Source organism: Geosmithia morbida, assembly GCF_012550715.1.
Source record: "Geosmithia morbida isolate 1262 chromosome Unknown scaffold_3, whole genome shotgun sequence".
NCBI classification, from domain to species: Eukaryota; Fungi; Ascomycota; class Sordariomycetes; order Hypocreales; family Bionectriaceae; genus Geosmithia; species Geosmithia morbida.
In genome coordinates, this window is record NW_023336190.1 from 45,550 (window position 1) to 62,345 (window position 16,796).

At 53.9% G+C, this 16,796-nt stretch overlaps 6 protein-coding genes across 6 annotated transcripts; 2 read left to right on the forward strand and 4 right to left on the reverse strand.

The window, feature by feature from the left end:
* Nucleotides 1-876: 876 nt before the first annotated feature.
* On the forward strand, nt 877-1,705 carry GMORB2_4958 (uncharacterized protein; the record flags this gene model as incomplete). The annotated part of the gene is made up of 2 exons (XM_035466932.1): nt 877-1,023; nt 1,187-1,705. The coding sequence occupies 2 exons, from the start codon at nt 877-879 to the stop codon at nt 1,703-1,705; spliced, it is 666 nt and encodes a 221-aa protein (XP_035322944.1).
* Nucleotides 1,706-2,443: 738 nt separating this feature from the next.
* GMORB2_4959 (mRNA export factor) lies at nt 2,444-3,913 on the reverse strand (the record flags this gene model as incomplete). The annotated part of the gene is made up of 3 exons (XM_035466933.1): nt 2,444-2,801; nt 2,997-3,435; nt 3,502-3,913. The coding sequence occupies 3 exons, from the start codon at nt 3,911-3,913 to the stop codon at nt 2,444-2,446; spliced, it is 1,209 nt and encodes a 402-aa protein (XP_035322945.1).
* Nucleotides 3,914-7,463: 3,550 nt separating this feature from the next.
* On the forward strand, nt 7,464-8,188 carry GMORB2_4960 (CFEM domain; the record flags this gene model as incomplete). The annotated part of the gene is made up of 2 exons (XM_035466934.1): nt 7,464-7,758; nt 7,983-8,188. The coding sequence occupies 2 exons, from the start codon at nt 7,464-7,466 to the stop codon at nt 8,186-8,188; spliced, it is 501 nt and encodes a 166-aa protein (XP_035322946.1).
* A 567-nt stretch (nt 8,189-8,755) lies between these two features.
* On the reverse strand, nt 8,756-9,876 carry GMORB2_4961 (Thioesterase superfamily member 6; the record flags this gene model as incomplete). Its single annotated transcript, XM_035466935.1, has 2 exons — nt 8,756-9,589; nt 9,679-9,876. The coding sequence occupies 2 exons, from the start codon at nt 9,874-9,876 to the stop codon at nt 8,756-8,758; spliced, it is 1,032 nt and encodes a 343-aa protein (XP_035322947.1).
* A 1,470-nt stretch (nt 9,877-11,346) lies between these two features.
* Nucleotides 11,347-12,629, reverse strand: GMORB2_4962 (homoserine kinase; the record flags this gene model as incomplete). Its single annotated transcript, XM_035466936.1, has 3 exons — nt 11,347-11,697; nt 11,763-12,061; nt 12,098-12,629. The coding sequence occupies 3 exons, from the start codon at nt 12,627-12,629 to the stop codon at nt 11,347-11,349; spliced, it is 1,182 nt and encodes a 393-aa protein (XP_035322948.1).
* A 625-nt stretch (nt 12,630-13,254) lies between these two features.
* GMORB2_4963 (Sugar (and other) transporter) lies at nt 13,255-15,439 on the reverse strand (the record flags this gene model as incomplete). The annotated part of the gene is made up of 8 exons (XM_035466937.1): nt 13,255-13,500; nt 13,577-13,599; nt 13,675-14,027; nt 14,102-14,160; nt 14,219-14,732; nt 14,819-15,108; nt 15,158-15,276; nt 15,334-15,439. The coding sequence occupies 8 exons, from the start codon at nt 15,437-15,439 to the stop codon at nt 13,255-13,257; spliced, it is 1,710 nt and encodes a 569-aa protein (XP_035322949.1).
* Nucleotides 15,440-16,796: the final 1,357 nt, after the last annotated feature.

Genomic DNA, 16,796 nt, shown 5'->3' on the forward strand with positions numbered 1-16,796 from the left:
CCCCCCCCCCACACACACACCGCCGGCAGGGAGAGAGCTCCACCGTGATGGGGGAGATGGAACGGTGAATCTTGTTCCATGTCCAAGTCATGTATGATTCTACGATTGTCACTATACGAGCAGTAGTAATATGATCATGTAGGAACCTCATGCCTGTACGGGGTAATCACGTAATGATACATGTGCTTGAACAGTAGACACATCGCCCGACAGCAAAATGTTATGAGGACCTCATTTCCAATCCCAATCGTCTAATTGAGCGGTCAAGTCTTTTTTTCCATCCTGCTACCCTGCCCCACCAATTATGGATCTACTCGTGGTCTGTTGTTGTTGTTGTTGTTGTTGTTGGGGAAGTTGTCCCAGATAGGATAAGGGGGGGGGAGCTTTTGCATATCACCTGGATGGCTGCAAGTTACTATCCCTCCATCGTACGAGAGGGGAGGGATGGGATGTGCAGCATTGACGAATTGTATCGATGTATTATTATCAATAATAATACCCTTCATCTGTACCTCTTGTCGTACCGTATACGGTATTCTATCATGCCTGTATACACTCGTACTCGATACAAGCAATTGTGTCTCTGTGTACGGCAACGCCATTCATTTCATTCATAGTCCGAGTAGCGGTAATCTGTACTCGTAAGCTTGATGCGAATTTAAGAAAAGTCACTGGTCATCCTGTTCCCTTCCCCTCCCCCCTCCCCCCCCTCCTTCTTTTCTTCCTTCCATCTCTGTCTTGCTCTGTCTTGCGCTCTCTGCCTTTGCTCTGCTCCAGACTCGTACCAGGAAAACCTCGTCGTTACCTCTTCCGTCTTCCATCTTCCCGCTTACAGATCAACTTGCGATATCCCATCTGTCCACTCATACATCCAACATGTCCCGCGTCACCGCAGCCCCAGCCAAGCAGCTCTCCCGCTCCCTCAACGCAACCTCTCGCTCAGGTGTCCTCCTCGACCACAATGCCGGTGCCGTCCTGATGCCCAAATATGCCGAGCTCCTGCGTGGGAATGAGCATCACGATGTATGTTTCTCTCTCTCGCGTACTCCTTTGATCATCTTCTTCCATCATTCTTGTATCTCGCGTGTGTGTGTGTGTGTTGATCCATCTTCATCGGCGTCACATCACATCCACGAGGACAGACCCCCTCCTCTTCCCCTCAGATTAAGCTGACGCCCCGACAAAGTCCCGCCACCTCACAACCACCCACCGTCCCACCCCTCAGCCATCCATCTCCAACCGCATCAGGCCGCTCATGCAGACCTTCCACTCCACGACGGCCGCCTCGTCGGCGCCCTCGCCAAACCTCGACGCCGTCGTCCTCAGGACCCCCCCGTCGAGACCCTCGCCCGACGACGTTCCCGCCATGATCCCCATCCTCCCGGACAACTACTCCTCCTCCAGGGCCGTCAACCCTTCCCCGGAATTGAGCACCCGCTCGGCGAACCTCGGCACCACCATCGTCGCCGCCGACCCAGCAAAGGTCATGCCCTCCACCCCTCTGTCCGACGTCCACCCCGCCGGTCTGGACCATGTCGAGCTCAAGTTTGCCCGCGCCGGCGGCGACGGCGCCCGCGCAGGCACGGCTGCTACCGCCTCCCCCAGCGCTCCCGAGGCGGAGAGTACTATGCTCAGGGATCTGTGGAAGGGGATAGTCGATGATATCTTTGGTGAGACCCCTGCCAAGGCTAAGGGTGCCAAATAGCAAGTCGAAATCTCAAAATATGGGATGGAAAAAAAAAAAAAAGGGGGGGGGAGAGGAAATGGGGATGATACTGCCTCGTTCGCTTCGACATGAAATGTTTTTATTTTCTGTACCTTGTTCTCTTAGCTTTGGCTGTCTTGACAAAAAAGAACACTACCAGGCCACTTTTATAATTAGCATATTCACTTGTAATGACGTTTTGCTTATTGTCAAGCTATTTCTTTACATGATAATCATATTCAGACAATCGGCTCCTCTACTGCATCTAACATGATTTATAAAAGTGAAATTTCGATAATACTATGGCACACTCCGGTCTTCAAGCATGACAGCAGAAAAAGAATGGAAAGAAAGAAGAGAGAAGAAAAAAAAGGGAAAAAAAATAAAATTAATAAAAAAAAACTCCCCACCCCATTATTCCTGATGCTTCCATCTTGCTTCTTTTCTCTCCTCTCTCCCTCTCTCTCCCTCTGCTCTCCTGCACCAGCCCTTTACATCTTCTCCCTTGACCCATTTCACGTTCCATCAACGGGTATACCCTACTATCGTTGTTGCTGTTGTTTTGGGTGCTAGATTGATTGCCGTCGTCCATCTCTGTCACCCGTCACGTCACGTCTCGTCTCGTCTCGTCTCTGACCACAGTCCTCCTGCTTCTTTTTTTTTCTTGCAAGGAAAAAGAGGAAAAAAGAAGAAAAAAAAAGAGGGAAAAAATTGAGAAAGAAAAAATACACAATCCTTTTACCTCTTCTTCATCGAAGGACGCGGCTTGAGCTCGTCGGCGTTGACGGGGTGCAGCATGACTTTTGTGGGGTAACTCTGCGTGTTATGCTGGTAACCCTTGCTCCAGTCGTAGCCGATGGCGTAGGCAAAGATGCTGCCGGTCTTGTTGAAGGTGGTGGCGGTGATGCTCCCGCCGACGTTGGGGTAGCCCTTGAGGCGGTGCTTGGCGTCCTTGTCCCAGAAGTGGAACGTCCCGTCGGAGCCAGCCGTGCTAAAGGTGCCGTGGACGGGGTGGAAGGAGATGTCATTGACTGCGTGGACGTTCGTCACCCCATTGGCCGGGGGGTCACGGTGACAGCGGAAGGAGAAGTTGGAGCTGTTTGCAGCTCAGATTAGTATGATGATGATGCGAATTGCAGAAATTGTAGTAGTGAGCATGGCAAGACAGAAACAACAAGAAGAAGAAGGAATATGAAGGATGAAAAGAAGGGGGGGGGGGAAGAAGAAGAAGACGAAAAGAACAAGGGGAAGCGAAGCGGGGTGGGAAGAAGTGCAGGGGAGAGAGACATACCTAGAATCCTTCTCCTCGACGTACTGGATAGCACAGCGACCCTCGATACTGCCGATAGCGAAGCCAGCCGAGTCGGCAAAGCAGCTGACCACCCTCGTCTGCCACTTGAGGGGGCTCTGGAGCGTCTTGTAGAATGTGGTCGGGTTCTTGAGGTCGATGACGTTGATGTAGCGGTCGGCCGTGCCCACGACGCACAGGTTGTCCTTGACGTCCATGGTGTAGACGCGCTCCTGGCACTGAACCGTGCCCGCGGGACCCTGCTGCCTCATGTCCCAGTACTTTATCGTCTTGTCCCAGCTCCCCGACACGATCATGGGGTTGCCGCCGCTCTCGAAGAACCGGACCGATCGGACGGGCATGTCGTGCGATCCGGCCACAATCTCCTGCTGGCTGGCCAGGTCGCACACCTTGACGTTGTTGTCCGCTCCGCAGGACGTGACTTTTGTACCGTCCTATCATTTGGCCCTCCCCCCCCACCGGCCGTCGAGTCAGTGGAAATTCATACAGCAGCTTTTCGTCTTTCCCTCTTCTTCTTCTTCTTCTTCTTCTTCTTCTTCTTCTCCTTCTCTTCCTAATTCCTTCTCCTTTTCTTGTCCTGCTGATTCTTCCTCCTTCCCCCTCCCCCGTTTTCTGGTCAGGCTTACCTTGGAAAAATCAACGTCAAAGACAGGCTTCCCGTGATCGTACGCATGACGTCCCTCGCTCTGACCAGTCTGCGAGATCTCGTAGATGCGAACCTTCTGATCCCAACTCGATATGGCCAGGAAATCAGAGGGGTTCTGCCCAGGGGAGAAGGCCAGTCCCGAGATGGTGTCGGTGGGCGGGTTGCTGAGAGGCACGTCCCCCTTGAGGTCGCCTTGGGTCTGCGTGTTAGAAGACGACGTAGTCGTTGCCGCGCTTCCGAAGAGGCCCGACATTGTGGCAGAAGGGAGGGTGTGCGGGCGAGGAAGCGTGTGTGCGTGTGTGCGTGTGTGCGTGTGTGCGTGTCGAGAGCGGTAGGCGCTTCGTCCCGGGGTCTCGCTCAGTGGAGCGAGGTAGGTCGGATCTGTCTTCTTCTCCCGCTCGGTCCCGTTTCCCGTAATGTCACTCGCTAGGATGTAGGAGAGTCAGGGGGGAGGACTATCGGTCGGAGATGAAGCGTCGTCTGTCGGAGGGTGAGGGAAGGGGGCGACAGGTGCAGAGGGCTCGAGGTTGGTCTGCCGTCTGGTGGTTGCAGTTGGGCAAAGCTAGAGCGAAGAGAAGGAAGTTGCTGTGGATCACACAGCTCGAGTGAAAGAAAGGGACATGATTGGCCAGTGGGCCTTTGGTGACAGAATCTTGGTGACGTACGGACTGGATAATATCTTATAATGACCAAGGAAGGGTGAGAAGATGATGTGATTGATCTATTTCAAAGAGACTCCTGTACTGACATGGAGGTTATCCTGTTTGACGTAGAACACATTGTATTTCAAGTACCGAAACGTGGATTCCGCAGGCCGAGACGAGGCTGATGGAGTTCAGAGAAGCGTCTGCGGTCTGTGTTTTTTTTTCTTTTTCTTTCCTCCATTCTCCGATACTCTGAATGGTGTTCCTACTCTGCATCAGTGCATACGAGTCATGCTGCCCTTCAGAGACGACGCATCGTGTCTACTATTACGTCGACAAGTACCAATACTCGTCATTTTCCTCAAATAATAAGAAGCGTGCGTCAGATATTTCGAGGCGTGCATTGGAAAGCTTGCGCAAAACCACACGAGGTCGGAGTACCTGGAGAACGCGTCAGTCACGTGATAGATCCATGGCCCCACACCAGCAGCCTAAATAAGTTGAACCGATTTTTTTTTTCCCCGTCCATTCTTCTTCTTCATGCAACTTCCCCCTCTCGTTCAACAGATCGCTATTCGAAGCTCACAAACAGAGATGCCGTGGTAAAACACGGCGCCTCCCACTCTCTTGGCTTTGGGAGAAAGTCCCCGGACGGCCATATTTTTTCCTTCTCTGGATAAATGTGGAATGCGGAAACGCGCCGCCATAAAAGCACAGCGGCTGACCCTGTTCTGCCAACCCAGGCCCTCCCCCTTGCACTGCCGATCTGCCTTGCCATCTTTTTCAAAATCCGCAGTCGTCGTCGCCTCTTCCTCCTGGGCCCTCTCTGATCTTTTCCGGGTGCTTCCCCCCTGTCCCGTGACCTGATGTCGCCCCGGCCGCTCATGGACGAAGATACGAGTCCGCGTCGGATGTGATGGATGGTACCGGCAGGGTGGTTCGAGCCTGGTATTCCGAGGTCTCGGGGGGGGGTTCCCCTCGAGGGTGTGGCGTCCGAAGCTGTGGATGGCGGGTGGACTCCGTGGGCTTGCGGGTTGTGGTATCGGGTTACCAGGGAGCTTCTTTGTCGAGATTGATAGGTATGCGATTGCCTTGTCTTCCCCTTGGGGAGCTCGGTTACTCAATGGGGCTCATTCTTGAGACGAGAGGGGGTTCTGTGTCATTTTAGAATGCGTTTATGCCTCTTCGTCGGGGTCAAATGTGGTGACAACCTTGCATTCCCCTACCCTTCTCTTTTTTTTTTCTCAACACTCTGGGCTTCATGGGGAGTCCTGGGATAGTTGTTGCTCCGTTGTCCCACGTTCTTCCCCCCTGAGGGGCTTGACGGTCAAGTTCACATGATGAAGACATACATAGAGTCAAGCTCTGAGGTTAGGGAAACCCCCTGCCAATGCGGACCATGTTTACACAGTCTCTGAGAACATTGATTTCATATCTTTTCTTCTTCTTCTTCTCTCCTTCTCCTCCTGCCCCCTCTTATTATCATTGACACTTGACCTTTTCTGCGAAGTCGCAGTGAACCGAGAAGCTTTGGCAAGATCATTTTCCCCTTCTATTCATCAGCATCGCACCGTAAGTCATGGTCATACTTAGTAAGCAGCCCAGTTTCGGGGGCCGACTATCGACTCTGCGGGAGACGAGCGTGGCCATATAGTTTCTGGTATCGTGAAACTGTCGTAGCATTGACGAGGCTGGCAACATGTTTCCGCGTAAACGTCCCAACTTTGGTGGGTGACAGCATGTAACCGAGAACATCATCTCACCCGCCTTAAACACCTGGGCTCCAGGTGCACGAGTTGCAAGCTTTGTTGAGCTAGAATGATACAGGAAAACGGCCTATCTACATATTGAACTGTACGCGTGACTGGCTCACTGCCTGGCCATTCGCATTGATGGAGGTCATTGTCTCGGCTACCGTTTCCAGGAAAATGGTTTCCCATATCATCCCTTTCTCTTCGTCTCCCTTTTGATTTACTTATTCCTAAAGAAGGGGGGGGGGGGGGGGGGNTACCGTTTCCAGGAAAATGGTTTCCCATATCATCCCTTTCTCTTCGTCTCCCTTTTGATTTACTTATTCCTAAAGAAGGGGGGGGGGGGGGGGGGGGGGGGGGGGGGGGGGGGGGGAGAAAGAAAAAAAAAAGGAAAAGAGCTTTGAATGTGAATGAGTGTCTCGCCTTGTCATCGTGATACTGAGATCGGCAAACCCATGCTCGCAAACATGCCCAAATGCCCTACAGCGCGCGCAGAAAGCAACACGACACGACATATCACTTTGTCAGTCGCAAAGCTCGCAAGATCTCGCAAGAGACTGACTAAGCCTAGCCTTCATCCGATCGAAAACGGTTATCCTAGGCGGAGCTTCATGCAGTCCGGTTTCACGGCAAGCGTCTTCCCACGGAAATCGGTGTTACGACGTCAAGGTGGGGGGGGACAACTCGCACCGAATTGATGAATCGAGGTATTGATAAGTGAGGATAGGACCTCAGGAAGCTCTGATCAAGGCCCTACCCACGCCCATCTTTGACGACTTTGACCCCTGTCCCATGCTGCCTTGCACAGCTTGGCTTCCAGAAGTTTCAGTCGTTCTCTCTGTGTCGTCTCAACTGTGTACAATATTATATCGTCATATTCACACTCACTTGATGATTCCCCTCCACTCGAGACCGTCTGCCCATCGGAAATACGACTCCCAGTCCCGGGCCTCGCCTCAACCATACCCCTGGAAACCCTTGGCCGAGGCTTTCCTTTCCAGACTCTCTCTCTCTCTCTCTCTCTCTCTCTCTCTCGTCTACGATATTGCACGCTGCATGGTCCCTTGTCGCTTCGCAGCCGGTTGGCTGGTCTAGTCGTCACTCTGTAAGACGAAGATAGTCTAGTCTAGACCGCGGGGGAACCAGTCGTATTCCAGAGCACGGTAACATCCAGGGCACACAGCAGTAGAGTGAGAAGAGAATCTTGTACGTGTGCATCCCGTCACCAACAGCCCTACGGACCCTTTCCTCGTGATATCTGCTCTACTCTCATACTTTGACTTCTTCTTGAATTTCAATTATTCAACCATCTATTCTTTCAAGACGCTGTTTTATAGAGAATTGATCTACATCTCATCATCTACCAGTACAAGCCATCTTCATTCTTCGCCTTGTGCGTCAGAACAAGATGAAATGCATCACCACTCTGATCCTATTCACACTCGCTGCCTCGACAACAACGACAGCAACAACAGCAGCAGCAGCAGCAGCAGCAGCAGCGGCAGAAGACGATGCAAACAGCACCATTTCCGAGCTCAAATCACAACTGCCCAAGTGCCCTGTCGCGTGCATCCCCGCCGGAGCGCAAAAGGTTGGCTGCGAATCCACAGATCACTCTTGTCTGTGCCGGAATATCCAGGACATGACCGACGCCGTGGCTCCCTGTCTGGTCGACTCCGGTTGCAGCCTTGATGAGATGGCTGGTGTGTTGCCCTTCCTTTCTTCCATCCTTCGTCCTTTCTCTCTCTCTTCGTCTTCCTTCTTCCAGCTCTTTTTTCTTCCTTATTCTTTGTCTATCGCTTGCTCTCATTCACCATTCCCCATCTCTCTCCCTCTCTACTGTCATCCTCCTCCCCCCCCCCCCCCCCCCCACCTCTTTTTTTTTTTGCGCAGATGGACAAATTTCTGATTTTTTGGACTTTGGCAGAGACCGGCTCCGTAACACTCGAGATCTGCAAGGCGGCGGCGGCGGTCGGCGGTGAGAACTCGACGACTATAGACTTTGACGAGAATAGCGAGACGACGTCTGCCGACACGGCGCAGCCTATCGACGGCGTTGCCTCCAGCATCATGTCCAGTGGCGGGAGGGTCATGGCTGTAGCTGCCGTTGTTGCTGGTATTCTCAAGCCGTGATGGCTTTCTTGAAATGGGAATGGGGTGATGAGGTACGAGAGAAAAATATCAATCAAGTAATTCGGCGATTGGCCTCGGGTAGCGCGTTTCTTTTTTTTACCTTCTTCTTTCTTCTCCTTTCTCTTTCTTTCAGGTTCTTTCAGGGGAAAAGCTGGATCTTGGAAATGGATAGAAAAAAAAAGTTTGCAGTAGTCGTTGTCTTTCTATTCTTTTTCGCTCCCAAGGGCGCTTCTATATCTATTCCTTGTTCTTCTTTAATCGTAACCAAAAAAATTTATATCTATATATATATATATATCAATAGATCGTTTTTTTCCCTGACATCTCTTTCATGCATCTATAATGGGGAAAAAAACCTCGAGATAGGGGGGGGGGGCAAAATAAGGGGAGAGGTGTAGAGGGGAAATAAGAAAAGAAAGGAGGTCCGTCCCCCCCCCCCCCCCCCCCCCCCCGCGTACCTGTCTCTGATACCTAGTTGGGCCATGCCCGGATGAGAGCACCGTTATCGCCGGCATCAAACAGACNCCCCCCCCCCCCCCCCCCCCCCCGCGTACCTGTCTCTGATACCTAGTTGGGCCATGCCCGGATGAGAGCACCGTTATCGCCGGCATCAAACAGACTGTGGGCCTCCTCAAGCGAGTGGAAGCGGGAAGCGATTTCCATTCCCCTGCGACGCTGAGCCTCGACGCGACGCCAGTCCCAAACCACATCGTCGTGGAGCTCGAGGTCAACGTCCGAGACATCGGCCGACTCGTCGCCAACCTGGTTGTCACCCGAAGTCCAGCCGCCAGGCCGCTCAGGCAGCATCTCGGCGTCGTCGAGGACGAGGGCGGGGTTGACGGTGAAGCGGCCGACCTTGAAGACGTACTTGCTTATGGCGGTGGCGATCAGCTTCTTCTCCTCCCAGGGCTTCCCGTCCTCGGAGCCGCGGGTCTTGACGCCGCCGTAGGCCGGATCAAGCCAGCGCGTGGGCCTGGCGGCGCCGCGGGGCACAAAGTGCGTGATGATGTACAGCCACTTGCGGTCCCAGGAGAGCACGCGGCTCCACAGCTCGTAGGGCTGGTACGGGGCCACCTCGCGACGGAAGCTGCACTGCACGGCACCCAGGAGGATGCCGAGCGGGCCCTTGATGGGCTCGCCCGTCTTGGGGTCGAGCACGAGCCGGCTCTGGGCGTTGTGCGTCAGACGCGCGAGCGAGGGCCGGAACAGGTACGAGACCAGGTGGGAGCGCGACACGTCCAGGTCGGTGAAGTAGGTCGAGTTGGACTTGTGGAGGTTGTAGTCTATCTCGAGGATGGGGGTGTGCGTCGTCGTGATGAAGGGCTTGAACAGCGCTTCGGGGCCGAGGTACGGGGATCTGCGCACCCAGAAGTGGTACATGATGCTGTAGAAGACACGGAACTGCAGTCACGCCTGGGAGTCAGCTCTGCGCTCTGCATTCTTGCTCAAGGGTCCTGGAGGGGGATATCGAGTATACGAGGGCCACCTACCGTCCATGCGAACGGGACGTTCTTCCAGTTGAAAGCGGCAAACAGCACCAGGAGGATGCGCGATACACTCCCGGGTCCCGTGAGGAAATCAACCCAATCGATCCGGTAGGCAGCGTAGCCTAGTGCTCCGACCGCCAACGGCAGGAATACCGGGCCGATCATGGCAAAGGCGTCCATCCTGCTGGACGCTGACGCCATGGCTGCGGGGGCTGCTGCTGTCCGAAGCTGAAGCTCGTCAGTGATGTCGGCGGGGTTTCTCGCTGGCGACGCGCGCGCGGATGGGAATGACGGCGGGTGCCACCAGGGCAAGTATCCAGAACGGCACGACCAGAGCGTAGCAGAGGAGGGTGCTGGCGCGGCAGGGGAGCTGCGGAGAGGATGGCACCATGCATGGAGTGGGGAGACTGAAGACAAAAAGAAAAAAAAGAAAAAGAAAGATGCCATCGTCATTTTTCCACTCAACAATTCTCCATGGTGCTCTACGCCCGCCCACAATAAAGTGGTGCTCCGTGCCCTCCGGCGGTGGAGCTGTGCCGAGGTTCGATCGTCATGGCGTTCAAGAGGTTAGCTACTCTTCATCTCCAGGTTCAAGCTGATATGCGCATTGATGGGTTGACTTATATAGGCCCTTCTTTATCCTGTTGAAAAAGGCGTACATCGCGGCCAGCTAAGTGTGACGAGCTGGCCTCACAGGTTCATTTTTTCAGAAGCCTTGATAAGTTGCAAAGGGCTAGACAGAGATGGGACATTCTGTTACTATGACTACCTATCTTATACCTTGCATCAACCCTATAATTGTTGATTGCGTCCTCGCGCGCGCGTAGGTGACGTAGATGCTACAGGTGCTCTGGCCCCTTCGAAGGATGAGCCGCGGCGGTTGTGTTGATCTTGTTTGTGATGATCTATCTGAGGAAGGGATGAGGCCGTAGATATATATCTGAGATGGTGATGTTTGCAGAGAGGCCTGAGGCTCAGATCCGCACCGGAATAACCATTATACGGCGTTTGGCGGTGCTCGTACAAAACAATAATAATGGAAATTTTGCAGTGCAGTCTAACTCCTTGAACACGTTGTGACGATGATACCGGTATCGGTCGGTTGAAAAAAAAAATGCGCATCCTGCTTCTCCATACAGCTTAGCCTAAATGCATGGTCAGCGAGCTTTTGGGGACGGTCATCCCTCCTGGCCATGACCCTGGCCATGACCCTGGAGATGAGGTTACGCATGCATGTATACTCGTAATACACCACGACTAGTTCTGCTATTCCGTCACGACAAAACGAAACTTTGCGTGATCACCGCTCTACTTGGGTCTACGTGATGATGATAACAACTGATTCTCAGAAGCATTCTCCCTAGCGAACATGAAGAAAAAGAACTTGCAAGAGTGGTATAGACAGCTTTTTTTTTCCCCCCTTTCTTTGCAAATATATATATACATGTATAAAATAAAGATATATATATAAAAAATCCTTTATCTAGTATCTTAGGAGTACATATTTCGACGATGAAAAGATGTGGCAACATTTTGATGTGCAAGCACCTTTTTCTTATGGCCTGCTTCTTCTCTTTGAAAAAGCAAAATCTAATATATGTAGTGGAGGCTATACTCCGGACAGGGAACAAAAAAAAGAAGAAGAAAAAGCGGTCTGGTCCTCTGCCCAATCTACCTTATAACCTTTGTACCCTCTGCCGGCTGCAGAACCTGCCAGGTGCACTTGAGCTGCTTGTTTTCGTTGAACTGCCTCAGGATACCGATGATCTTGTCGGCAATCGTCTCAAAGTTCTCCGTGGCGAGGGCGAGAATCGTGGGGCCGGCACCGGACAGGCAGACGCCCAGGAATCCGGGGTCCGTCTTGGGTGACATGGACTCGACAATCTCGTTGAGTCCGGGTATGAGGACCTGGCGGTAGGGCTGGTGGACCCTGTCCTGCATCGCCAGGTGGATCAGGTCGGGATCGGGGGGGCTCTGGCCCAGAGCCACGGGGAGGAGGGCTATGCGCTGTAGGTTGAAGACCTGCCTTGCTGTCAGAGACGTGGGTGCGTGGCCGGCTGCAGGAGGGGGGAGGGTGGAGGACTGACAACGTCGGGTCTCGAGTACTTCTCGGGAAGCACCTCTCTGGCCCTGTGCGTGGCGACGACGAAGTCGGGGATGATGGCCATGGCCTTGATCTCGTCGGTCCAGGGGAACTTGATGTGGTGGCCTATTCCGTACGGAGGGGACGGGGGCTTCTCCCCCGTGTCGACCCCGCCGGCCGGCGCCGGGAGCACCTCGCTGAGCGGGATCTCGATACGGGCCACGTCCTCCGGCTTGAGGGGCTTGAGGTACGTCCCCACGAATCCACCGAACAGGGCAGCTCCGACGTTATCGGGATGTCTCTCTGCGATGTTTAGTCAGCTGTTGCTTTCTTCCCTACTCCCGTTGCCCTGCTTCTTTCCCTCCTTCTGGTCCGATCCATCCATCCACCCATCCATCTGCACAGGTGCCGGCAAGACAGGAGCCAGGAATTCAAACCTACCAATCATGAGGCAGTAGTCGAACAGCCTAGCATCGGTGAGATGCCTCAGCCCGCCAACCTCTTTCCCCAGCACGACGCCCGCCACCACGGCGGCGCCCGAGCTTCCGAGACCCCTCCCCAGAGGGATCGGGTTCTTGATGTGCACGTGCGTCCGGCCGGGGAACTGGCGCTGGTCGTGGCACCGCAGCACGTACAGCGCCACGCGGGTGATGAGGTTCTTGCGCGGGTCCAGGTCGATCTCGTCGGCCCCCTGCCCCTCGTACGTGAGACGACAGTTGAGCGGCTCGCCAGCGCCGGAACTCGTCGCCTTCTCGGTCCGGTCAATCGTCACGTGAAGTTCGAGGTAGATGGATAGGGCGAGGCCGATGACGTCGAAGCCGGGGCCGATGTTGGCGCTCGAGCAGGGCGTCTTGATCACAAAGGACTCCATTCTTATTCTGGTGACGGGTCGGCAGAGGAAAGAGAAGTGGATCGATCGAACGGCGGCGGCGGGCGGCGGTGTAGTCCTCGTATTCTATTCAGTTCGGATATTCCCTCTCTCTCTCTCTCTATCTATCTATCTATCTCTCTTGTCGCGTCGCAGACAGAAGCGGGGGAGAGGGGAGCGGAGGGAGGAGGAGGGACAAGAGAGAGCGTCGTGGTCGTGGTTTTTCACCGACGCAGAAAACGTGGTACCATCCAGTTAATTTTTTTTTTTGAGCCCCTCCATCGCCCGCTGCCCCTCTTCCCCGACACCGGAGCTAACAACACAAGTCCGGCAACACTGACGAGCTGAACAATATTACGAGTCGCTTTACCATTGTACCATGATGATGAACAAATTCAACCAATAGGATTCAATATATATATACATATATGGTACGGACGTGGCAGAAGCAACCATTGCATACATGTCTGGCTGGTTCATAGATATCTTGCAATCTATATCCCTGATCGTTTCATACAACTCACCATCATGGCTTCGCGACGTATGTAATAATAAAGTATTAGTATTGCCTAGTAGCCATGTGATGGCAATTTCCAAGTGGTAATACACATGTATTCAACTTCTCAACTCATGCTTCCTCACTCCTTCTGGACTGAAACTTCTCAGTGCGTGTCTCTTCAAAGATACGCTGCTTCGTCACCAGCTCCCCGGTGCTGTCGCGGTCCTTGAAGACATTGTCCATCTCCTCGAGAGTCTTCCCGTTGGTCTCCGGCACAAAGAAAAACGTCCAGACGAGGGACAGGAGGCAAAACGAGGCGAAGAAGACGTACGCGCCGAAACCTGTGCTCTGCACAAGAGGCGGCGTAATCAATCCCTGTCGTGGTAAAGTCAGCATGCCTGGCTGGTGTACATCAACAAGGCGACATCAAGCTTCTCTGAGGAATACGTACGATGATGAAGTTGTTGAGCCAGTCTGCCGGTGGAAAATGATGGTCAGCAACGTCGTCACTCTTCATACTTTGTCAGCGGGCAGGGGATCGTTCCATACTAGAGCAGGTGGAGATGGCAACTCCCTTGGCACGCAGCGACGAGGGGAAAATCTCAGACGGCATGGCCCAAGGAATCGGTCCCCAACTAGCACCGAATGCCAGCATGTAGAAGAGGAGGAAGGCGACACTGGTCCAGCCCTGTGCCTGGTGCGCAGGCCAGTTCTCCGAAAAGAGGCCGACCAGGATGGCGATGATGACATGAGAGATACACATGAGGACGGAGCCCAGCATGAGCAGGTTGCGACGCCCGAAACGGTCCATGGTCCAGAGACTCGACGCAACACCGATGAGCTGCGTCATGTTGAGAACACCAGACATGATGAGCTGCATATTGTGGCCGAGGCCCATGGTGCTGTCGTCGTCGTCGTCAGTAAGAACCGATCACCGAGTCCGGGTCACCCGTGTGTCCGGAGGACGTGTACTCACCCAAAGAGCGTCGGAGAATAGTAGATGAGAGCGTTGATTCCGACAAACTGATGGCAGCGCTGTTGTCAGCACACGCGGCACGTCTCAACTGATGTCATGAGCAGGAGGAGACCTCACCTGCTGGAAGAACATGATGCCGGCGCCGACGTGTGTGCGCCTCCAGCATCCTTTCTTGACGCAGTCGGTCCAGGCGACAAATTCAAGCTTGATGGCATTGGAGGTGCCGGGCTTGACGAGGTCGGGATGCCTCTCGGAGAGGACCTGCTTCTGGAACCTGGACTCGGAAATGATCTCGAGCCACTCCCTACGGACCCGGGAATCTGTTTCGGGGAGCTGCCTGAACTTGGCCAGGTTCTTCAGAGCTTCATCGTCGCGGCCCTTGGAGGCCAGCCATCGGGGCGAGAAGGGGAGGAAGGTGGCGCCGAGTCCGAGGAAGACACCGGGAATGATCTGGATGACGAACGGCAGCTGCCAAGACCAGTGGGTGCCGTCGATGTACTGCGTTCCGTAGGTGATCCAGAAGGCGACGACGATACCGATGACGATGCTCAGCTCTTCAAGGACGAGGAGCGTACCCCGGATTTCCGGGGGCGAGATCTCGGAAATATACAGAGGGACGACCATACTCAGCCTGTGGAGGAGTTCTCGATTAGTTACCGACTGACCAAGACTCGCACGACAAAAGAGCAAAGCATGGATGAGTGCGGTCGTGCTCACATGCCGATACCGATACCACCAATCAGACGTCCGACGATAAGCATAGCATAGTCGATGGCCGCCGTCTGGAGCACAGAGCCTACGATGAATACGACGACGGCCACCATGATGGAGTACTTTCTCGAGAAGACGTCGGCAATCCAACCCTGGTTGAGGGCTCCGATGAAGGCACCGAGGGTGATCATGGCCGTCATGAGGCCCTTGTAGAATCCCGACCCTGAAGAGCCATCGGCCACCTCGTGGAACCGGTCTAGGAACTGATCCATAGTCAACGTGACCGAGATAACGCCCTGGCTGTTTTTTTTTCTCTCCTCGTTAGGGGCCTGTCGTCCATCACACATGATGCGCCGGGGTGGATCGGGGTAATATGGCATACTCGTAACCGAATAGAAGGCCGCCAACGGCGCTGAACGACGCACAGACAGCGACATAGCGAGAAGCAGCAATGCCACGGAATCCTTTTGAGGCCTGTCAGCTGCAGGGTCTCCTTCGTTCCGTGATAGTAGCGTATTTACCCGGTGGTCCGTATGGCTGGAGACTCAGGTCCTCTTGCGAGGAAGAGGAGAAGCGGTCCTCCTTATGGACAACATCTCCCAACTTGTCCACCTTTTTGTTATCCATCGCACTTCCTTGGGTGTATCTGAGCAGGTAGGCGAGTGTGTGCTTGTCGAGGACAGTCGGCAAGCAATGGCTAGCACACAATGAGATTCAGACGGTAGTAGATTACTGCTAGTGACGACAACACCAGGCGAATGTAAAGAAGACAGGAGATGTTTGGGCCCTTGCACGCAAGAACAGAGAGCTGGATGAGGTAGGAGGGAGCAACAAGACACGAGAGGAAAGGAATGACTTAATATAGGAACATACATACATGGATGGCTCCTTCCTAGATAGAATGGCACAATGGCTGACCGCATACTAAGTCTTGGTCTTGGTTCACGGTGGAAAGCGGCCGAAGAAAAAAAATCTCAACCCCCCCCCCCCCCCCCAAACTCCATATCTACACATGTACGAGTCCACAAGGTGCTATTAGATTCCTAGAATGATGAGGAGAAAAGGAATCGGTGGACTTGCCCAATGGGAGAATGAGTGTCCCCCTTCCCCCTGTCATCTCTTGCGGCCTACCCCCGAGCGCCCCTCTCTTCTAGAAATGTCTCGACGATGATCGAACTCTACGAGCGCTGACGGTATGTTTCTTGGCAAAGTCCCAACCGTCGTCATTCTTTTTTTCGGGTCCTCCTCCTCCTCCTCCTCCTCCTCCTCCCCCCCCTTCCCCCTTCCACCCTTCCCTTCCACCCTCTAGTTGATGTTTGAGTGGTCCCCTGTCAAGTCCCCACGGGGAAGATGAGAATGTTGCGGGGGGTGCGTGTGCGCATGTGGTTAGAGCCAGAGTGATATCCCACTCATTCCTTGAAGGCAAGCCAACAGCATCGAGGTAATATCAGAGGAGGGAAGACGATCAGCGCGCGGCGCGTTACGAAGCCATAGAGGCGAACTGCGAAGAATGGGATTGGTCGACTGCGTGAGTGGAGAAGGGAAGGGGGGGGGGGAGGGGATCCGGCAGTTGAGAGATTTTGGAGGAGGAAGCGCGACGGTGCATCTCTCCTCACCACGTTTCGCCGTACCGTAGCAGAAAGGAATGAATAGCCGCATCACCTCGTGCGACGGGAAAACACCACGATGTAACGGTACGGTAGGGTTGAAGGTACGCACGTAGCTCTAGCCTTGTGCGACTTTTTTTTCGTCCTTCGACTCGGCTACTCGTGTTGCCCAGGTGTCTCTCGACAACCCTCCCCATATGCGTCAACGATGGATGCCCGAGATAGGCAATAATCCGATCGAAGATACACGTACGAGTATATAGCCAGTCAGTTGATCCATCATCAACCTCGGCAGAACTTTCCGTCACGAAACCGGCCAGAGGCTTCAGCCACACCCGGCACGATCGATCAATAGGTGGGGACCGGTCCCCCCCCCC